This window comes from Rissa tridactyla, chromosome Z (genome assembly GCF_028500815.1).
Source record: "Rissa tridactyla isolate bRisTri1 chromosome Z, bRisTri1.patW.cur.20221130, whole genome shotgun sequence".
NCBI classification, from domain to species: Eukaryota; Metazoa; Chordata; class Aves; order Charadriiformes; family Laridae; genus Rissa; species Rissa tridactyla.
In genome coordinates, this window is record NC_071497.1 from 46641079 (window position 1) to 46664591 (window position 23513).

At 39.8% G+C, this 23513-nt stretch overlaps 1 protein-coding gene across 9 annotated transcripts in view; it reads right to left on the reverse strand.

Annotated features, from left to right (window-relative positions):
* Positions 1 to 1119: 1119 nt before the first annotated feature.
* The window catches only part of TJP2 (tight junction protein 2), a 69228-nt gene continuing 46834 nt past the window's right edge, over positions 1120 to 23513 (reverse strand). For all 9 annotated transcript variants that reach the window (XM_054185707.1, XM_054185714.1, XM_054185715.1 and 6 more), the window contains 20 exons: positions 21543 to 21645; positions 20257 to 20836; positions 18591 to 18694; positions 18282 to 18435; positions 17147 to 17255; positions 16899 to 17038; positions 16328 to 16394; positions 14118 to 14268; positions 13242 to 13350; positions 11747 to 11957; positions 9526 to 9713; positions 8334 to 8429; positions 8147 to 8226; positions 6857 to 7067; positions 6335 to 6435; positions 5745 to 5957; positions 5272 to 5382; positions 4172 to 4510; positions 3658 to 3743; positions 1120 to 2073 (listed from right to left, as the gene is read on the reverse strand). In XM_054185707.1, the coding sequence (XP_054041682.1) occupies positions 1905 to 2073; positions 3658 to 3743; positions 4172 to 4510; positions 5272 to 5382; positions 5745 to 5957; positions 6335 to 6435; positions 6857 to 7067; positions 8147 to 8226; positions 8334 to 8429; positions 9526 to 9713; positions 11747 to 11957; positions 13242 to 13350; positions 14118 to 14268; positions 16328 to 16394; positions 16899 to 17038; positions 17147 to 17255; positions 18282 to 18435; positions 18591 to 18694; positions 20257 to 20836; positions 21543 to 21645 (3322 nt within the window). In that variant the 3' untranslated portion in view covers positions 1120 to 1904. The remainder of the gene's footprint in view (positions 2074 to 3657; positions 3744 to 4171; positions 4511 to 5271; positions 5383 to 5744; positions 5958 to 6334; positions 6436 to 6856; positions 7068 to 8146; positions 8227 to 8333; positions 8430 to 9525; positions 9714 to 11746; positions 11958 to 13241; positions 13351 to 14117; positions 14269 to 16327; positions 16395 to 16898; positions 17039 to 17146; positions 17256 to 18281; positions 18436 to 18590; positions 18695 to 20256; positions 20837 to 21542; positions 21646 to 23513) is intronic.

Consider the following 23513-nt stretch of genomic DNA (forward strand, 5'->3'; position numbering starts at 1 on the left):
GCCACAGGCTTGGGGAAGGGTGGCTGGAAAGCTGCCTGGTGGAAAAGGACTTGGGGGTGTGGGTCAGCAGCAGCTGAATATGAGCCAGCAGTGTGCCCAGGTGGCCAAGGCAGCCAACAGCATCCTGGCCTGTAGGGATGTGATCATCCCCCTCTACACTCAGCACCTCGAGTACTGTGCTGTTTTGGGCCCCTCACTCCAAGAAAGACACTGAGGTGCTGGAGTGTATTCAAAGAAGAGCAAGGAAGCCGGTGAAGGGCCTAGAGAACAAGTCCTGTTAGGATCAGCTGAGGGAATGGGGGTTGTTTAGCCTGGAGAAAAGGAAGCTGAGGGGAGACCTTATTGCTCTCTACAACTACCGGAAAGGAGGCTGTAGCCAGGTGGGGGTTGGTCTCTTCTCCTGATTAACAAGCGATATGACAAGAGGAAATGGCCTCAAGTTGCACTAGGGGAGGTTTAGATTGGGTATTAGGAAAAAATTCTTCACCAAAAGGGTTGTCAAGCATTGGAACAGGCTGCCCAGGGAAGTGGTTGAATCACCGTCCCTGAAGTTATTTAAAAGAGATGTAGATGCGGCTCTTAGGGACATAGTTTAGTGGTGGACTTGGCAGTGTTAGGTTTATGGTTGGGTTTGATCATCCTAAAGGTCTTTTCCAACCTAACTGATTCTATTCTAAAATTCTAATCTATGGTGAGCAGTAAAAATTTCCTCATCTGAGATGCATGTACTCCTTTGCTTCAACGAGAAAATTTTACCTTTTTTTTGTTTGAAGAGAGCATTAGAAAATCATGTTTTCTATCACATGAGCAAAAATAAATTTCTCTGTGACCCTTTCAAGAATTTTTATTTTATATAGCAGAATTAAGGATAAAGAGCAGGAATGGGGAGGCAGAAGATAATACTCTGAAAGATAAGTCTCTTGCAGCAAGTCCATAGTTCTGCATCAGTTTTATTTTAAATCACAATAAATTTTAAAGCGATGTTCGGAACACTGGGAAACAACAGTGATGTGTCCCAGTCACTTGAACAGCAGAAGAGGAGACCCTGAACTGAACAGTGTACTGCACTACGTATACTCATGGAAGTCAGAGACTCTAGAAATCTAATACTGTTCAAAAGAAAAATAAGATATGCAATGTTTGTCTAGAATATAGCCTTTATTATTTTCAGTCTGTGTAAGTTTTAATACATGATTGAATTTCTACATCATTTTCTCTTTTTAAGCACATCCTGGTCTTTTCAAGCAACCCAGTCAATTGCACCTTTATTATGTACAGTCAGTATTTATGAAATATTGCATATTTATCTATGAACTTAGAAAAAATAACATGCAAGGGAAGTTGTTACCATGATCCTGATAAAAAAAAAAAAAAAAGAGATAGGTAAAACAGTCAATCCCCTTTTAGTGTGTTATGGCTTTGCACCAAGAATCAGATGTCAAAACAAAACAGTTTAAGATGCTTCTTGTTAAAGGCACTTACTGTTCTTCAAATACACTTTCAGATTTAGTTCTATTGCATTAAGAAGTGTATCTCTAGGAGCATACTTTCATAACACAGCAGAACAGTCCAAAAAGGCAGCATTAATGAAAAGGAAAAAAAGGTTTTTATGTTAAAATATGAAAATACCAAGAATTAACACAAACTTACAGGATTTGGTCCTTATAAAACAGGCAACAGCATTCAGGCAATAGTGATTTCTTTTCTTAGATGCTAACAAAATAATATCCCCAAAAACGAACTCTTCCAGTTCCAGCGTATAGATATGTCTGAATTCAGTAGTGTACGTACCCTCTAACGGCATCTTCAATAAAAATACAGCTTTTCAAGACTAACTACTGCTCCACTTTGGCTGGGAAGGAAGAAACCTCAAAAGAGCATTATACATGCACATGCTAGCAAGCCTACAACTCTGTGTCTCTGTATCTGGATGGCTGTCCATAATACCCCTTCTTAGAGTGGTCTGATAGCTGCCGACGGTACTCCTCCTCCTCCTCTGCATCGCTGCCGTAACTGCCACGGTTCTCTAGGTAAGGTCTCATAGGAGGTTTCTGGGGTTCTGGAGGTCTGGAGCTAACACAGCGAGACAGGGAAGGAGAGAGAGATAATGTTTACTTCCATTCTGAAAAGCTGAAAAATAATTGTACTTAGTCTTGGCTTTATGGCTGTGTACAACCTAGAAAGGCACATGGAGCAAATTAAATCCCTTCTATCCCATAAACAATTGCATGCCCATAGTATGCCTGTCTGGAGAGGCATCTTATTTCTGCGTTCAGATTTGATCTACTCCACCTACCTGTAAGAATGACAAATTTAAAATTATTAAACACCCTGCACCCCACATCAAGAGCTTTACAGCACTTTAGTCCCTGAGCAGAGAGGTTTTGAGCCATTGCTGCTACCCCAGCTGACATTTTCCTCAATTATTTTTGTGCCAGATTCTTTCTGTAACTGCTTCTTTTTTTGCATCGCCAGTTTCCTGTCTCAAAGTCTGAAGACTTCTTATGTGACATTCCTAAAATTGACACCCTTCTCACTTGATACCCTCTTGCTAGGGCTCTTATCCTTAAAAGAGGGCAGAAATAAGCCACGCGTTTTGTACGCTGTGGTGCTACCCATTTAATGGGACTTTAAGCAGATACACAGAAATAAAATCTGCCAAGGGCAGACATTTCCTCAGTTTCAACGTCAAGATGTTATCCTCCTTCCATATTGCCCCAGTGCTTAAACATTCCCTTTAAGCCAAACATACTTGTAAAAAGACAACAGCGCTGATTTCTGTATGTAAGCAAACATTCTGCATATGTGGTTAAAGGTTACTTTTCACTACTAAAAAGCTTCCAAGGCTATATAAAAAAAACCAGTATGCTTTTCTGAACCCACCAAGAAAACCTGAAAATAATCACTTCAGGTTTTCCATTTTAGATTATATGCTATGACATCAAAGGATTTGATTTATTGGAAAAAAAGGTCCCATTTCTATTGGCTATTACTAAGAGGCAAGAAAACCTTCAAGTCCTAAAGAGCAGAAAACAAACTCCATCGCAGTTTCTTAGCCCTTGCACAGGTGACTGCTCAAGTCATAGAAATATGCAGTGTGTAGGGTAAGATGACACAATGTCAATCAGTCCAGAACCCACTGAATTTTAATGAAAGACTAGTACTTTCAGGAGACTTGACAGGTGACCTCAGGCAAGTTTCATCCTCAGTTTCCCTACCCACACAATACATCTGTAACAGAATAAGCATTTGATAAATTAAGTGTTATTAAGTAATTAAAACTGCAATTATTCGTTAGGGTAGACTAACAGTCATCAAGTATCTAGCACAGAAAGAACAGACATCAGAGGACATGAATGCAGAAAAAAAGCTTCCCAGTAATACTGATGGGGGCAAAAACCTGGCACTGCAAATACGTCAGCAAAAGCCTATAGTGATTCTTCCTAGGTAACTCAAATACTATGAATGAACAAAAAGAAGAAGATATCCTGGAAAACAAGAAGAGTTCCTGAAATTTTGCCCCCCCTTTACAGTAATCTCTAAGGCACAATAAGAAGGCAGGATTGTTTGTATGAGTAAAACCCAGCAAGATCAGTTTTCCTCCTGCTGGTGAAGTAAACAATCAAGACAGAATGCTTTAAACTGGATACATCCTACCTCATAGGCTGGGGCCAGCTCTGTTCAGACTTCTGTGTTTTGACAGGGACAGCATAAATATCCGGGTGCTTCTGGGCTATTTCAAGCTTTAAAAGAAAGTAGGAGAAAATAACGGTTCTTTTTAAGTCTATCCATTAGAGATCCTATAGATTACAGATCTAGCAGGTCACAGCTACATCTGAAACGATTAAAGCACAAATTGATAACGGATCTTATTCATATTCCTACAATTATATAACCTTTTGCTAGAGTAGTAATTCAAAGTGCACGTGAAAACAAAGCATTGCCAGAAGGATTATTAGAAGTCAGCTTTCTATAGTTACAATAGAAAGCCTTAAAATAAATCCTCTTTTTACATTCCGGTCCACACAATGGCATGTCTGTGTGTATGTGTGGTTTCCCAAACTTCTCCCTCCAGAAGCAACACAATGCAAGGTCATGATTTTCCTTTTCAGGATGCAAGCTGTTCTATATGTTGGAAAGCACAGCAGCGGGAAAATGCATCTCTTCATACCCTGGCATTCTGGGCCTCTTGTAGCTCTTGCATTCTTTGCATCCTCGCCTTATGATCCATCTCCTCAAATATTTTGACTTTCCTCAGTACAGATTTTGGAGTATTTTCTTGTTCGCTTCCTTCCTCTTCCAACTTTGCCTCTTCCTCCTCCTCTGCAGGTGGGACTGCTTGTTGAGTGTTCCTCAGGATGGGACGCCCAAAGGCTGGTTTCACAGAAACAGGTGGTGGTGCTGCTTTGGCTGATACAGTTGAAGTCTCACTGCTGGCAGCAACGTTACTTGATTTGGAATCATAGTTCTTGGGGAAGTCATATAGATCCTCTTTGTTTTGTAACTTTCCCTTTAAGTTTAAAACACACAAACAAAGTTTAAATCAGCAACTTCATAACTTTCATTTCAAATGAAGGCTTTAATCTGAAATTAATCTTTTTGCCTATGTATTTAAACAGCGTCAATCTTCAAATACCTTTCAACTGTTACTTTGGATGAACTGCTGCATCATTTTGTCCATACGCTTATACACTACATGTCAACCTATAGAAGAGTAGCCCATTTAGCCTTGTTTGTCCCATTTGTTAAGGATTACCAGAACTACAGCGTGTGTTAGGGGACAAGAACACTGACCTCCCAAATGATTTGTCAGTACTACCTACTGTCAAATATTACCACCAGGAGCTTGGAAGTGCACAGGACATTCCTGAGCAAGGTTTGAATAAACAGTTAACATCAATTTCTAGTGATGGAGACTGATTTCAGAGGTGGTAGACTCTGGTTTTGTGCTTCAGAATGGCCATCAGAAATGCTTTTCATGATGATTCACCTCTGTTTGTTCTTGCTGAGCTAAAGAAGTGTCTTTCAATTTCTTAGCAGACACAAAAAGGAGTCTACTTTCTTCTTCCCTATAGAGATCACACATACTCAAAGATGACTTTTGCATTTTCCCTCTGTTTGATCCTGCAACACCTTCAGTCATTCCTTCTCTTCACTCTACCAATGTTTTCTAGTCTTTGATCATTCCTACTGCTCTTCCTAATGTGCCACACCATGGCGAATTTTCCAGAAGGAGGAACTTTGTATTCAGATTTGCTTCTACATGTTTACCTTAGGTGGTTCAGGCTTGAAGGCTGGAGGTGGACTTGGTTCTCTAAGGATCTCCCTGCTACCAGCTTTTCTCAACCGAGTCCTTGGTTCTGGACTAAATTTTTTTAAACTCTATGAAAGAGAGAAAGAAAAAGATAAAAATCACTGCAGTATCCACTAATTCAATCATTTTTCTCTCTCTCAAGCTCACTATTTTGGGAACAGTAACCAGGAGTCAAATGACGGTCAGCAACCTGACCACAATCACTGCAGATGTAATTGCAAAGTTCAGGGTGATGAGACATCATCAGGACACCTACAGAGTTAGGCAGAAAAGCAGAGCTATTATGATTTTTGCTCTACACAATGTGGCTCTAAAACACTATCAGAGGTAAAATAAAGCTGCTGTTTAAAAAATTCTCATTTTTAAGCCATGCATACAGGGCTTTCAGAGAGACCAAAGTACAGTCTTGTTGAAAATCCAGTCATCTCACCTCCTCATGATGCACAGGTTCAGAGGACCGGCTAACAGATGAAATCCTTGGCTCATCCAAAGGCTCATCGAGTTCATTGTCAGTGTATGCACCTCCTTCTCCATCTGTATCCTCGAGGTCACTGATCAGCCGACTGTCACAACTCAAATAATCAGCACCCATTGCAGTAAGGTAAGACATACGATCATCCGCATCATCTTCCATGCCGTCCATCTAGAGAAAAGTCAGTAAGAATTAAGGAACAAAAATTAAATACATGAGAATTAGAGTCTAGCTGGGTCTCAACATCATGCCAAACAACTCCTTAAGAATGACTTTGCAGAACTGAAAGACAGACTAGTGCAGAATCATAATGGAAAGTCCTGTAAGAGTTTATCCCTCCTCAGCATTCTCCCCCAGCCACAGCGTTAGCGATGAAAGCTCCAAAGTGTAACAGAAAGAACAACAGAAAGTAATGTTTTGTTACGAAGAAAGTCACCAACCTGTCTAACCTATCCAGCATTGTCAAGAAAAAGTTTCAATAATTTTTACTGGCAAGAGATATCCTGGGACATCTGTATAGCTTAGTACAGTATAGACTGACTGCTTACCTTCCCTTCTGATACCCATACTGCTTCTCCTTGCTGTTGCTGAATTGTATCTTTCAGACTACCGTACCAGCTATCATTGGCTGAATTCAAATTGATGGTGGCTGTAAAAATCGAAGGAAGAAGTATATATACATGGCAAATGCAATGTGATCCTTTATCCAGTCTTCGCTGTTTAACGCTGTTTGGTTTAGCTATGTGAGAATGTTAAACAGCCATTTCATTTAGAACATCTGCAGAAGCATGGTATTTTTATTTTACTGTTTGTCCACTCCTCAAGCTTATTAAATCACTTATCTTTTAACGACAGTACACCAATTCATAATTTCTTTTGTATTAGAATTGGGCAGAACAAGGAACTCTGACAAAAGTCAAGGAAGGGATTGCTCACGACCACACCTTCATACCCTTTCAGTTCCAGCCTGCACAAATTAATATGCAGAGTAGCAAGTGGATGTCTCAAGACTCACACAGTCACATCCACTACTCTCTTGGTAAGCAGGTTAGACACACATTCTTCCTTACCTGTAAAGAGGTGGGAACAAGTTTTCTTCAGCTTGTTTGCTTGCTCGTAAAGTTTTCTTGAGCTCTTGTTTGATGTGGAACATAGCCTTTGTCTCATGGTTTTCACACCCTGCTTACTGTCTGGGTTAAAGAAGACCACGATTGGAAACCACTGGGTGTAATTTAGCAGGTCCACCGCTTTAGGAGTCACATCCAACAGAGCATGTTTATCCTGTTAACAAGAAAGCCCAGTCAGTGTGCTGCTTGTGGGGAGCAAGAGGAGGTGGTTGGAATGGCATCCTAGGAAAACCAGGGTATTTTTTTTTCCAAATAAGACCACAACTTGCTGGATTTTTTTTTTTCCCCCTCACAGTTATATTGCCTTCAGAAGCCACAGCAGGTAGACTTTTTCTTTCAGCTCCATCTTTTTTTTTAACAGCTTTTGCCTGGATGTCTACATTCTTATGTTACCTAACTCTCTTGTTAAGGAAAATGCACTGATTCCACTTTTTTTTTTTTTTTAAATAGGTAGTGCAAGTTAACTAGCTTTTCTCTCTACCTGCCCATACCACAGCTTCCACTACCACAACTATTCTGGGTGCTATGTGTGAGCTTTTATTTACATTTACTACCTGAGGCAAATCTCACTTGTTTCATTTAATATATTCCTTCTCAGCTACTTTTAGTGCAAAGATGAATGGGATTTTCAAACGTGTGCTTCAGTGGGGCCTGAGCTGTGAACAGCCTTCTGTGTGACATTGAACCCCTTTGACATTGCTTTTACTTGGCTCAGGGCAATAGGCCAAAAGAATATACTCTGCAGCTTAAGTTTTTTAAGCTTCTTGATTACCACCTATTTACTTGATCTCTAAACAGTATTAGAAAGAGAGTCAATGCAGTCTCAGTAGATGCTACTTAGCTATCATAGTCACTTCCTGTTCAGTTTAATAATAGTAACTCTGAAAATAAAATGTTAAGTTTCTGATGACAGTAAGAGCAAGTAGAGCACTGCGTGACACGACAGCCTCCATGGCAAATTCAGAAAGCATACAGTAAAACACCCGTGCCCCTCTGTTCAAATTTAGGTACAGGAAGGAGAATTTAATTTCTAATATCAGGTTCACCCTCCCACTTGGAGGACAGCCATCAAAATTATAAAAATTGTTGTTGAACAAGCCCTATCATTAAGCCAAGTCTGCTTATTGCAGAAATAGATGCTGTGAAGATTTGAGGACTCTGCAAGCTTTAGAAGCAAACAAATCAAACAACGTGCCTTTGAGCATAAGCCATTTTCAAAGAGAAATACTCTACCTGCTCAATGATTTGCCTCACAGTGTTCAAGCGCACTACCCCAGTTGACTTCTCTGAACCTGCGTCTCTGGGTTCTGTCTCTGCAAAGACAACATTTTAGCTTGTCTAGAGTGACAGGGCAGCTGTGATTATTAAGTTATCCGTTCTCTCGGTTAAGGATGATAAGGAAACTAGGAGGACAACTTACTTGCTGTCTGGTACAGGTGAGGCAAATCATTTGACAACTTCTCCATAGCAACATCTGCAATAGGGCCAAATATCACCACAGGTCTCTTAAAACCAGCTGAAATAAAAATATTTGGAGAAAAGATAAGTCTGAGAAGACCGATTTATATATAAAGTGAAGTGGCACGGACAAGATCCTCAATTACTACGCAAGGTTACGAGTAAGTTGAAGACATCAAAAAATACGTTTTAAGAATTTTATTTCTCTAAAGTTTGTAGAACAGCATAACTCATACAGAAAGCTATTTTTATCAGCTGAGAAAGCAAAAGAGATTGTTTCAATTTAACAGCTTCCTTATTCTTTCTATTGAAGGTATATCGAGAGGATTCTACATTCGGAAAACACACAGGAGGTCTTCAGTAATCTTTCCATCCAGCAAAACAGCATGAACCCTGGCCCAGAGGGTTTTGTGTGAATAAAGATGAAAATGCTAAACCAGCAGCAGGGCAGCTTGAAGAAGCAAAGAAATGGAAATTCTGTTATGCTTATGTCAAAACAAGTGGAAACACAGCCCTCGCAAGTTAGTGGGGGAATGCCATTCTATTGCTTACTCTATCTTGGTACCTGGGAGCTGCTTTAAAATACTTTTTAGTATTTGTTTTGTTCCACAATACTGTCATGTGCCAATACCCAGAAAATTATCTTGACTTGTTCAACATCACTAGTAACATAGCTAGTTTATAGCCATGGAGATGGCACACATCAACCTTGATTACCCTGGGACAATCTGTTGGAAATACATAGGTTTTAGTTGCTGTCAAGGTAATGTTAAAGTGGTATTTATGAGCAAGCTAAAGACTGTGATTGATCTCGGGCATTTGGATTGTACTTTCAGAGCTAGCCAAGGGGAAGATGAGGAAACAAGAAAACCCTGCTTGTTTCTTCCTTTTTTCATGTTAAACCTCGACATTGGCATGTGTAATTTGGAGGCAAAAGAGAACAGCAGCAGTTTAAAAACATAAAAATCTTTTTTTCTTAGAGTAGTTAATAACATGCAGAAATCTGCATTCTGAGAAAAAAGTCATCCCTTTCTGTTGCTCAAATTTAACATTGAACCCAAGTTGTTTGAAATCGCTTCCTTAGCTGACCAAACGTTTGGACGCTAAACCAGCCAGCAATAAATGGGCAGCTGGCTCACAGCAGTCTCACTTACCCTCACGCAACTGAACTCGCTCATAAGCCGGGAATTTTGTGCTCACAGATACAATAGCTGTCAAATCTTCACGACTCTTCCTCAGATTCTTCTTCACTCCAGATCGCTGGCCACGTGTTCTCCAGAAGTCTGCCCTATCGCTTGAGCCATCTTTTTGAGCATTTTGAACACTGGCCATCTGCTCAGCTCTGACAGAGAAACCAGAGTTCGTTTGTTGAGTCAAAGAGGGCAAAGGCACTTTCACTGAAGAACAACGGATTTTCAATTTACAACAGGTAATTTGCCAGATAGACAGCCGTAAGTGGAGGAAAGAATAGAGAAGTTCAGGTTCTTTTGCCTTGGAGCAAACACAGTGTCAGAACAATGCTCCGCCTTGACACAGCTACAAGATTGCAGGGCAGGAATTGAGTCCTCAGGTCTTAAACTGATAAAGCACGCAAGCATAAATAAAAGAACGCAACTGCAAAGAGGTGGTGAGGAGCACAACTCAGAAATGAGGGTCACTGTTCTCTTCTCATTAGGCCTTCTAAGTTAAGTCACTATAGCACAGAAACAAAGGCTGGCTTGGTCAGATCACTTAGCAGAGACGACAGAGTGTACTGAACAGGAAAGGGGCAAGGGAGTCATATAAGAAGCATATTGCAGGATCTTCTGCATGACGCAATTGTGATCCTTTTTCCTCAATCGTAAAATTACAACCACACTCAAGAACTTAAAAGCTACAGTCTAAAGATACCCTTATTTTTTGATGATGGATTTTAATACTTTTACTCATTGTGCACATATGAACACTTATTGTTACCTCACAGGAATTTTGACTAGGAAAGCATACTTAAGCAAAAAACATTGCTGTGGCTCACTCAGTATTTCACACAAAAGTAAGGACTACAGCTACCAAGAAATATTAGCCTTGGAATAAACTCTTGAAACGTTTCCTGTAAGGATACACAGAAGAAATTCACGCACTGAAGTTCTTTTAAAAGATTAGTTATCATAGTATTCTTGCACAAACATAGAATCATGGAAGAGTTGGGGTTGGGACCTTTAAAGGTCATCTAGTCCAATCCCCTTGCAGGGACATCTTCAAATACACCAGGTTGCTCAGAGCCCCATCCAGCCTGACCTTGAATGTTTCCAGGGATGGGGCATCTACCACCTCTCTGGACAACCTATGCCAGTGTTTCACCACCCTCAGAGTAAAAAATTTAGTCCTAATATCTAGTCTAAATCTACCCTCTTTTAGTTTAAAACCACTACCCCTTGTCCTATACCAACAGGCCCTGCTAAAATGTTTGTCCCCCTCTTTCTTATAAGCCCCCTTTAAGTACTAAATGTCCACAATAAGGCCTCCCCAGAGTCTTCTCCAGGCTGAACAACCTCAGCTGTCTCAGCCTGTCCTCATAGGAGAGGTGCTCCAGCCCTCTGATCGTTTTCGTGGCCCTCCTCTGTACCCGCTCCAGCAGGTCACAGTATGGACCCCTGAGGGACACAGCTTGTCACCGATCTCCATCTGGACATCGAATTGTTGTCCACCATCCTCTGGATGTGACCCTCCAACCAATTCCTCATCCACCGAACAGTCCACCCATCAAATCCGTATCTCTCCAATTTAGAGTGATGGATATTGCGGGGGGACCAGTGTCAAAAGGCCCTGCAGAAGTCAAGATAAATGACATCTGTAGCTCTTCCCTTGTCCACTGATGTAGTCACTCCATCACAGAAGGCCATTAGGTTGGTCAGGCAGTACTTGCCCTTGGTCATAAGGTTCCTAAGGTGTAGGGTTTTTTTGTTTGTTTGTTTGTTCTGATTTGGTTGGGGATGGGGGGAGGAGAGCGCAGAAAGGGGGAAAAATGCAAAAAAAAAAAAAAAGAGGCAAAAATAGGACCCTCCACCCATTTTCTAGAAGAGGAACCAAAGCAGCTAGTGGTCAAAGCTTGGTTGATTGCTGAGACAGGACCTCTAGGTCTGTGTTGCAAATACGTGATCTAGTATGTAGCTAACACCATACTCTCACATCCTCTCCTCACATAGTGCCATAGTTCTAAAAAATCTAGTTTTAGAGGCACAATTTTTGAGAAAGTAAAGACAAAATAATTTACTGATTCTTGAAAGGCAGGGTGGAAAAAAAGGAAGAATGGTATGACACAGGAAGAAAAAAAAAAGCGTTTGGGAAAAAAATCTTACTTCTAACAATAGGTAGGAATACAGGATACCACCTCACCTGCTCTTATTTGGAATGAGGCCCTTTTCCAGTTCGTTTCCAATTCTCACAGCCAGCCAGCTTCCCAGTTTGCCATCATACAGTGTATCAACTACTCTAAAGATCTCGCCTCTGGTGAATGCTAAGCTCTGTGGTGACTCTTTTTCACACTCAAAGTGGCTCCTGATGAAGAATGAGTCTCCTCTGCCACAGGCCATGATGTCTCTGTAAACTAAAACAGGAACTCCCCTTTAGTTTATATTATTTTACACTTGAAAGGAAGATTAAGCTGTCATTCTAGAGAATAGTTTTGAAATTCTTCCCCTCCACTCAAAAAGATGCAAAAAACCCAGCTTTCACATTCATTGCCCTACACGCATATTATCAAGAATGTTCTGTACTTGTATACTTACAGCCCTTACAGCTCTGATGGAAGGAGGTACTTGTACCTACCACCTTGTTGTGGTTTCAGTTAGGATAGAGTTAGCTTTTTTACTAGCAGCTGGTATAGTGCTATGTTTGGATTGGGGCTGAGAAATACTTGTGGTAGCGCACTGGTGGTTTTTTAGTTATTGTTAAGCTCTCAAGGCCTTTTCTGCTCCTTATGTGGCCCCACCAGCGAGGGCTGTGAGGAGACACAGCCTGGACAGCTGACCCTAGCAGACCAAAGGGCTATCCCGTACCATGTGACATCATGCTCAGTATATAAAGCTGGGGGAAAGAAGGAGGAAGGGAGGGATGTATGGAGGTATGGTGTTTGTCTTCCCAAGTAACTGTTACGTATGATGGAGCGCTGCTTTCCTGGAGATGGCTGAACACCTGCCTGCCGATGGGAAGCAGTGAATGAATTCCTAGCTTTGCTTTGCTTGCGCGTGCGTCTTTTGCTTTACTTCTTAAACTGTCTTTATCTCACCCCATGGGTTTCTTCTCACGTTTACTCTTCTGATTCTCTCCACTATACTAACTGCGGGGAGTGAGCTAGTGGCTGAGTGGACCTAGCTGCCAGCTGGGGTTAAACCACAACACCCCTTCCCAAAGCAAAAGGCAGCTATGGTACTTCAATATTACAGCAGGCTGTGTCTCCAACAGGAAAGCAAGAGGCTTTACTTGCTCCTTAATTGTTCATCCGTGAAACTGTCCATTTGCGGCTGACTGAATCCCTTGTGACTGCCAAGGCACAGCAGAAAAAGAATACTAACAGCAGATCTTGGGCCAGCTGCTACAGACTTAAAAGCTGAAGGAACAAGCAGTACATTGCCACTCTTCAGGATTAAGACAAGATGCTATTTGCTAATAATGAAAGAGATGGAGAAGTGCTTTGAAAAACAAACACATCACACATGCACATCTGTATGACCCTTGTGGTATGGAATAAAGCTATCCTCTAAACTACTGAAAAGGAGGGTAACTAAAAAGCTATCAAGAATAAGCACAAGAGAGATTAATTGTGGTTTTACTGGCAAAACAGAGCTTAAAAGCTTCATGGATATACATAAGTTTTGTTCAAAGCACCTACCTTCATATTTGCTTTGAGCCAAAATTGTCACTGTTTCACCTTTGGGAATTTCTAAGAGATACAAAACAGCATCTTCTCGAACAATGCCTCTGAAGTCTTGAGTATTTACCTATGTACCAAAAAAAGCACAAAACAAACAAACAAAACCATCAACATCTGAAAAACCAGCCATAAAAGTATTAACCAAAAATTTTTGTTTCATCTAAAATATCCTAAATATTCTCTTCCCTTATTATACTTTTTTTTTAAAGTCAACATAGATGTCTGTTGCCATAAGAAATATTTTATTCCAGCCATTAACAGTAATCTTTCTGAAATAACAAAAGCCTGGATGTGCACTGCTAGATTGTTTCTTCTACTTTAAAAGACTCCAAGAGGCTACAAGAGATATCAAGGTTATCACAAGAGAAAACAGGCAGAAGAGAAAATTACTTTAGCCTCCTACTTGAATTTTCAGAAAACATATAATGTAAGAGGACGTAATGGCATAGATGATATAATTCGAAACTGGAAAAATAAATAACTGTGACCCAAGGAAACTGGAGAAAGATGAAAGAAGAAAAATATGCTGGCCTCAATTTTTTCCTCCTTTAAGACTAGTATTGTACAGAAAATTTATTCCCCCATCTCGGGGCATTTTTCTTGATTAATATTTCTCCTACCTCACCCTCCCACATAACCTTAAACAATAAAGCTTGATATACAATTCTCCATCAAAAACTCATTTTGGTAAGATCCCTCTACCACATACACACACACTTCCAAAGCAATAACTTGACTTCCTAAGATGATAATTTCTTCCATATTTCCACTAAGAAGGAAACCAAAAAATACAAAAGTTATTTGCATTTCAGGAGTATATACTTATACCCATACCTTAAGAATCTGATCTCCTTCCTGCAGTCCCTCCTGATCAGCTGAGGTACCTTCTTGAATTCCAGCAATAAATATCCCTACATCATTTCCACCAGCCAGTCGCAAACCCACGCTGTCTCCTTTCTTGAATCTCACCATTTTTGTATTAGGACTACAAGATTTATGGGTAGAAAAAGGAAGTAAGGCCAGATGTTAGGTGTATGGTAATAACAGGTACTCAAGAGAAAAAAATTGCAATCCTTTCAACAAAATCATATAATAATAATCTTAGCCCCTTTCTTTCGAAATATAGGCTATATTTACCCAGGTTATTCTTCAGTGAGGGAAGGAAACAGAGAATTTGCATTTTTCAGTGTGGAAACTAAACGTAGGAAGAGCGACTAAGTGGCATACACAGACTTGACAGAGCAGGAGAAAAACTCCCTGTGTTCTTGAAGTCATAAAATAGTTGCCTGCCTATTGGATCCTCTCTCAGATGAGCAGCTAGGTTTTTTTGTGAAAACAGCCTGAGTTATAAGGAATCATAGCCACTGTTTTTTCCTCTGTGTGCTTGAGAATTGTCATACAAATTGAATTTATACCTATTTTCTCTGCCGTTTAACACTTTTGTTAGACAGAAATCTCTACGGTTTTTTGTAACTATTTCTCATTACAAGTATACTCTACTGGTATGTTAACAATCAGTCCTTTCATGTTGCAGTGGGAGAAGCCACTGGACTAGGTTCAGCTTTTTTGTTGTCAGAAAAGCTGTGTGCTTGAGTGACCTTCCAGCACAGAGGACAGTACTTATCTGTCAGCCTTTCTCAGTAATACCCTAAGCCTGTATTATAAATTCCCCTTCACCAAAACAATCAGTTGATTAATTTGCACATCAATGACAACATATGCAGGGTCCAATCCAGAAATGACCTGAAAAGAGAATCCATTTGAGAAAACACTCCCAGCTACAGAGTATCATCAAAACCTTATCGTTAGGCTTCTCCTTACAATCTCAGTGCTCCTCTCTGTTCAATTTCTATATTTGTAAACTCTCAAAAGAAAGCATGTCAGTTGATTTCCTATTAATACAGTTTGCAACTTATAGTATCTTAATTGTTAAAGAATCAACAATATTAGGTTCCATTTGACCACTTATAAAAATCATCAACGCTCCACCCCCCAAATAAACTTTGGAAGCAGTATTTTGTTCATTTCTAAGCAGAGACTGCAATATGGTCTGCACAGGCATTGGATTTGAAGAAAAGACACCAATTTCTGTACAGAAGTTGCCGGCTTGTACAGAAATAGGCATATGTTTGGCCTTGTCTTGCAACAAGCTTGTTTACAAATTAAATAAAGGACATTCTCTTTGTATCTTAATATTGTGGGGAAGTGACGTGTTGTCTTTTGTGTGCATACAAAATAACAGAAGAGGTGTAAAATACATATCCATAGAATTGCACAGGTTAGAATGGCCCTCTGCTCAAAGCAGGCTGTTCAGGATGCCTCGACCAGTTATGTTTTTGAGTATGTCTGGTGGGGGAGATACCACAACCTACAAGGGAAAGCTGTTCCAGTGGTTAACCACCTTCATAATAAAAAGTTTTCTTCTTTATATCAAGTTAGAATTTCCTGTGTTCCAGCTTGTGTCCCTTGCTCTTCATCCTACTATTCTACCCCTCTGAGAAGAGTATGGCTCTGTTTTCTCTACACCCACTACCCATCAGGTTGCTGCAGAGAGCAGTAAGATGTTCCTTCAGTCCTCTTGTCTCCAGGCTTAACAAACCAAATTTTCTTAGTCTTTTCTTGTATGTCATATGCTGCAACCGCCAACTCCCTAGACTTGCTCCAGTGTGTCACTGTCTGTCTTGTCCTGGGGAGCCCCAAAATGATCATAGTACTTCAAATACTATATCAAAGTGCCAAATAGAGCAGAATAAAAATATGAAAACATACCATTGTGTACATTACCATGTAAGCCCAGAAGCACAGGGTATTCTATACCTTCCAGGCAGAAGGCAAGTCTATACCTTCCAGGCAGATACTTCTAAAACTAAGTTTCACCCAATATGGCCAGTTAGAAGCCATGATATCTCTTCTTGGCACTAAGCTATAAAGGGAATATGAATCCAAATGGGCAAAAAAATCCCACAAACCCATGCAGCCAAGAACCAGGTACAGGTCACTGGAAGAACACTGAATGCAAAAGAACATGGGAATTGCCACCTTACCCATATATTGCTTCATCTTCCGGGCTGGGTTTAAGAATTGTTCTTGTAACTGCTTTTGGTTGAGACACTGTATGTAAAAAAAGCCAAAAGAAGTTACTGAGCTATTAAAAAATTATAAATGGCAGCAATTTTTAGCTATCAGATAGCAATCAAACCCCTCCATGCCAAAGATTAATACAGCTTTAAATGTCAAGCATCTCTTCGACTAGAATTTATTTACTTCCCTTTATTTTTTTAATACCTGAAAAAGAACAAAAAGGTCAAGGAAGGGTTACGCAGCCCTCTCAAGCAAGCCAGATCAGACTTCAGGAATAGCTTCATTTGGCTGCTGAAGGCAACAGTAGATGCTCTAGGAGAGTACTTGCTTTTTGAGGTAGTAATTCTAATAAGCAACTGCCATCAAATAATCTCAGGGGTTTCTTCTCTCTCTGCACCACAAAGCAAAGACAGACCTCTTCTGTGTGTCAGGATGGGGTTGACATGAAGAGTATACTAGATATGTCAACATGACAGGGGAGTAGACATTCTGTGGCCAGGGGAAAAAAAGCAATCAAGAACTTCAAACTCTGACCTCCTGGGTCATCTTGGTACTTCACTTCTTTGTTTGTGTCTACAACTGTAACAGCAGGAGTAGCAATGTCACCAGTTGATTTGAATGGTGTAGGCATTGCTCCCATCCTGGACATCCTGCTGGATGGATCATCTTTTGCACTAAAAGAAAAAGAAAAAAAAGTGTAGTGAAATAAGATAAGAATGCCATGTATTGTAAGAATTTCTTCGACAAGCGTTAGAAAAGTGGACCAGAAAAGACTTTCTTACTTTGGTTTCTCTTTCAGCTTTTCATTGGATGAATGTGACTCTAGATCAGAATGATGTAATCTGTCATCTTGTGGGGAGAATGACCTGTTTGACTCTATTTCAGAAATATCTGTAAAGAGAGCAGCAGATCAAGAAATGCAGTATTTGTTTAAATTATCTGCACATCTGATCACTGTGTTTACAAAGCTCTGACATACAAGATATGCTGAATCTTTAAGAATACTCCCAAGTTGGATTTGACTAGGGCTCAAAGAGTGCTGTATGCCTTTTAGGGCTTCCACCTCCCTGTCCCTCCAAAAATATTTCAGAAAGGTTTCACACAAGCTTTAGGAAACATACTCACATCACACAACTACTTTGAGCATATGAAAGACCCATTAATTAGCGTTAGCAGCCTTTTATTTGAGGTTTCGTGGAGGTTCCCAAACAAGACCACCTTCACATTAACAGCCCTCACATCAGTGCTTTCCAGTGACAAAAGAAACAGAGTAGTTCTCAGACTTGAACCGTGTCTGTCTTCACAATAAACCTACAAAAAGTTGCACCCAGTATTCTGATATCAGAGAAGCAAATATCTTGCACTAAATAAGGTAACATCCTACTCCCTTAAACATCCTGAGCCCTTCCCAAAGGAAGATCACGTTGAGAAACATAGTTCATACACTGTAAGAGATCATTTGTATGGAATAGATAGTGGAAATAGAAACCAGTTGTCCAGGGGGACTTAATTTCTTCTTGTCCTGACATTTTTTCCCTCCTGTTGAACACTGTCATGAATATTAATGCCCTCAGAAGGAGAGACCAGTCCAATCCACTTGTTTTTAAAACTGAAGTCTTTTATTAAAGCAACTGACTTGTTTGTTCTGAGAAGTAAGGTTGATTTTGCCAGATGAACATTTCTGCTTCTGTGTCTGTCCCTGCACAAAATTTAACTTTATGATTACTCCAAAATTATTCTTTCACCTAAAGGAAGTGGGCTTGATGCTATTACTTTGGTTTGGTTCTGTTTGTTTTTTTTTTTTTTTTTAATTTTTTCTTTAAAATAACCTAGTACCACTCTACCACAGCAAAACATTACAGGCTCCATTCTGTCCCTCCACAGAGTCCGGAATTTTTAATCCATATTAAACCTCACCATCCATTTCTGAGTCACTGTCGTTCAGTGAAGGAATGTTGAGCAGTGTCTGTTTTCTGTCCCTGAGGACAACCAGCTGGAGCTTCCCCCGTGACTTCTCAATCAACTTCCGGGCATCAGCTAAAGACATGTTCTCTGTCACTGTACCATTAATCTGGACATAAAAAGGCAACAATAACACTATAAGTAACCAAACAAGTCCATATTGTGCTCAAGTTTAATAGTGAACTTGACTATAATATGATTTACTCCAGAGTAACCACTATAACAAGTGCCTGCTAAACTGCTAGCAGTATAACCAGAACAGACCTTGAGAATGATATCCCCTTCATGAAGGTTGCCATCTTTGGTTGCTAGGCCAGTACGGGTCATTTCTTTTATGAAGATCTGACTTCCAAGCCGGAGACCATATTCTAGAATCAGGGAAATAATGCACTGTATCTTAGAAGATAAGCAAGGATGCATTTTTTTAAAACTACGCGGTGTACATGCAGCACACCCCATTACACCATGAGGGGGGAAAAAAAAAGCAGACCTAGTAAACTCACTTAACACTAGGCTAACTCTCCTCTTTCTGTGCTGTCACGAAAGTAAGAACAAAACAGCAGTCCAAAAACAATCAAAGACGGATGATTAATGTGCACCTTCAACAATGGCAAAACAATGCCTTCATTCTGGAGGTGCTGGACTAGATTCTCCCTCTGTATCATATTTTGCATGGCATAGAAAGGGAAAGTGTCAGAAAGCGCTAATAGAGGAGCTATTTTTTTTTTTTTTACTAGTTGCTGCATGCCTACCCTGTCCTATCTGTACCCCAGTGTGTGTCTTGGTTCTTTCAGGCAAAGGATTTTTTTTCCTTCCCCCTCACCCCCCTTTTTTTCCTTTGATCCAAGTTACTTGGATCAGTATATTTGCTACTTAAAAAGAAAGGCAAGACTCTTAAAACACGCACATCCTAGAACAACAGAAAAGGAGAAAAAACAGTTATCTGCTTTAAAAAAATCACCACACCTGAGTGAGTTTGCAGAGTATCCATATGAATGGCAGAAGTTACTACAAAATTAATAGCTACATATAAAACTTAATGAAGACACCTTAAATTTCTCCTTATTTGTATACCTATCTGCAATATCTTGACAAGCAGAAACATTATACACATGGGAAAAAGAGGAAGGAAGGAAAGGGATCCTTGCCAGAGTCAAAGAAAGAAGAGGTCACCTCCTGCATACAAAGCTTACATGAGCAGAAAATTCTTACAAATCACAACGGGGCAGATTAGGGAAAAAAAAAAAAACCAACAACACAAAACTACCACAAAATCCCCACAAAACAGCTGCTACATCTCCCCCAAAAAAACCCAAACAGAAAATAATGCATGACCTAATCTCAAATATGCTTTATAGTACAAGAGTTTTTACTTCACAGCACACGAAAGATCAGGTTTTTGGCTTTCATTTACACGCTCCAGTACTCAGCAAGGAAAGGCTGTTTCAGTTGTTGGTATTTCAGTATTCTTTAACTACATTACTATGCATTCAGAACCAAACAATCCTTGGAACTGATTTAATTATACTGAAGGGAAGAAGTAACTGCACTATTAAAGGCAGAGTCTACTCTTCACCCTTTGTAGCTGATCCTTTTGTAGATGTGCCAAGTGTAATGTGTATCATAATCAGATCCAGGTTTCCCACCAGAACCAGAAGAATAGGGCAGAGAAAATGGAAAACCAAAGGACACAGCAGTTTGAAAAGACTGAAACAATGTGGGTGAACAGTTGTGTTCAAAGGTAAAATTCAAGGTGCTGGCAAAAAAAGCACCCTAAACCAGGCAGGAAGAATGAAATAACAACGTAAGCAATTAGTTAGAAAACTCAGTATGTAATCTGTAAAAGCAGAGAATATTCAGCTCGTCTCACTCCCCACTAAAATAACAGATGTATTAAAAGTCAGTTCCTCTCCTACCCTACTATACCTACCTTCATTATGTCTGCCTTTTGTTAAGAGAACACTGATCGGTCCATTCTGATCCTGCGGTCCTAGATACTCATGTTGATGGTGTATTTCAGGGGAAGGACTTCGGGAACGAAGTCTGTCCTGACTTTGACTCCTCGCTTCTCTCCCATATCTAGGATCAGGTTGAGATCCATGACTATAACTGGATGGACTGTAGTCTCCTCTGTAGTCTCGTTCATAGCCACCATCCCTGTCAATGCTCCTTCCCCTGCTACGATCTCTTCTATAATCTCGATCCAAGCTCCTGTCAACGCTCCTACCACGACTTCGATCACGGTTGTAGGCGCTTTCCCTGTCACGGTCTCTGCTTCGGTTACGCCCTCTGTCGTGTTCATCTCTATAGCTCTGATCCAGGCTGTTTCCCCAGCTTTGGCTGCGCCCTCCATTACCGCTATGCCAGCTTCTCTCGCTGTAGCCACTTCGAGCACTTTTGCCGTCAAATTCTGCATGGTCATCCATTACATCTAAAGCTCTGTCCTCATAGTCAAGGGAGGGGCTTCTCCTCAGTGCCGCAGCCTGCACTTTCCTTGGTCTTTTCACCACCTGTTCAGTGGAACATGAAACAAACAAACCCGCCAATGGTCAGAATGTGAAAATCAACAGATGAATAGTCTTCACACTTTAAACAAAGGGTGGTGGTGTGGAAAGAACAATTTTATACTTACAGAACAAGCAGTTAATTAGATTACTTAGATGTTCAGAAGAAATATTTACTAATTGGGAGGATAAAGAAAAGTAAGAGAATTAAAAAAAAAAAGATCAGAAACCACATTCTTTTATCTCTGCAAGAGTGTGAGTAATGAATACTTTTTTTTTCTAGATGACTTCTAAAAAATTGACAAGCCCCCAAAAGAGAGCTGTAAATGCCTCTCTCAACTAAGAAAAGCCAATTTGGACAGCAAATTCTTGGACAAGGTCTGTATAAGCAGGACATTATTTGCCTTGCCTTTTTTTTTTTTTTTTTCCCCAACTACCACACATTATTCAGTAAAATTAAAGACTAAGGACATACATTTTATTCCCAGGTTTTCAACAGGACAACTTTGTGACACTGTTGTTGTTAATATCCATTTGTTTCACCTGTAGAAACGACGTCTTTGCTTTGTTGTATTTACTTCATACATTCTATTAGGCAAAGGCTTGCTTTACTTTACATATTTATAGTACACTTCAAAGAAGAAAACCAAACTCTTGACTGGTTACACAGGTACATGCCACTGTACAGTGAATACATTTGTAATTTACTTACAATGGTGGCCACTTTTCCACTTTTCCTAAGCTGTTGGACTGCAAAAGAATGTGCAACATTTTCCATTGGGGTTCCATTAACGATGATCACCCGGTCATTTTCTCTGGAAGAAAGGGGAGGGGAAGAAAAAAAAAAAAAAGTAAAAAAGGATTGAAGAGGAGTCTTCATGAAAACACTGAAACAAAATTTCTTTTTTTTTCAGGGGGAACCTATAGGTTTCATTCACTGTGACAGGGAGTTTTGCTGAAAAGCTATGTTTGTTATACAAACACTACAGTATCTGAACACTAGAAAAAGCTTTCAGTATGTTTAAAAGTTAGACTTTAGGTAGCAGTGCATATCTTTGTATGTGTACTATGTCCAGCTTAAGACCTAAGCATAATGTCAAAGATGACTTTGTTTTTTAAAGAATGTTTGTGATGACCATTAAAACTTAGTTTGTTGTTTGTTTTTTTTTTAGTTCTTGCAGAACTCCTAGTCTTTCTCACCTAGGGCTAGATTTTTTCCACACCAACAAAAGAATTTCAAGAGAGCTTCAAATTGCTGCAGCCATAGCAGTACTCAGACAAATCTTGACAAGTACCACTCTAGTATACTTTTCTGAAAGACTGGTATTCAGGTCCCATCTACTCTGAAGAAAAATGATTGGGAGGGGAGAGAGGGGGACAACCCAACCAAACTGTAATAGACAAAAGGTCCTCCCTGCCATAAAACACAGGCCAAAAGAGATTACAAAGTTGTCTATTCAGACCTCCTGTATGTCAAATAGACCATTAAGACTTAAGTCAGTCCATCCTAGGAGACAGTCCCATAACACATGACTAATTAAAAAACATATTAGAAAAGCATTTCAGTGCAAAAAGTGCAGGATATTAAAAAAAAAGTAATAAAAATCTACCACTCCTCATATTAGTTTATTCTGGTGACTACTCAGTTACTAACCTTACAGTCAGAGCATTAGCTCAACCAATTACTGGCTACCGTGCTGTTTTCTGGTAGATAAAAGAAATCTTTAGTAACCATTATTTTCTCTTCACTGTAATCAAGTCACATCACAATCTTCTTTTTAAATAAGAAGATTACATACTTTAAGCCTCTCTTTGTAAGGCACTTTCTCTAACTCCTGAATGATTTTTGTGCCTCTTTTCATACCCTTCCAATTCCTTTTCCTGAATGAGTATGCCAGAACAGCATGCTATATTCCAGTATCAGGTTCATCTGGGCTTTATTTGAGAGTTAAGATAGCTCTCTTCACAGTCCATACATCCAAAGTCAGTATTAAACTTAATGTCGTAACACTTACATCAACAGCTCCCATCTATTTCTGCCCACTCTACGCTAAAAAGGATTGCAGGAATGTAATTCCCCCACACTCTGAAGGTTAGGCCCATATTCTTGGTTTGTTGGGAGGAACAGCTTTGCATTCTGTTTTCTTCAGAACGTTTTTTGTCTGAATGTGCTCAAATTGCTTTGTATTGCCTTGTCATCGTCAATTTACCTAGGATCTTACTGAATTTGTAGACGTGATTTAATTCCCAAATAGTAGGCGATTATGGAACAGAATGGATGACAGTGGTGCTGTCCAGGGATCACTGCTATAAAATGAAGTTTTTGTATGTTTGTGATGAGAATGGTTTGTTATCTGCTTCACAATAATCCTTTTATCCAGTCCTTCAATAATTACTCCCATGTCAGCCTTTTCATTACCTCACCAAAAATGAATGTTTGGCAAAATGGCCAGAATCTACTCTTTTGAATTACTATTACTGCACAACTTTGGCATTTTTCCAAGTTGTCTAGTCCTCTTCAGGTATTCCAGGTCAAAGGATGAAAAACTCATCAGCAGTGGGGTAGAAACTGTCTATCTTAGCCTTCAGATTTAAAATTACTTGTCCATGATACATGTTGCCTCACCAAGGATGACGTTACCAGGAGGACTACAGAAATACTTTATTTCCTTTTTTTTTTCTT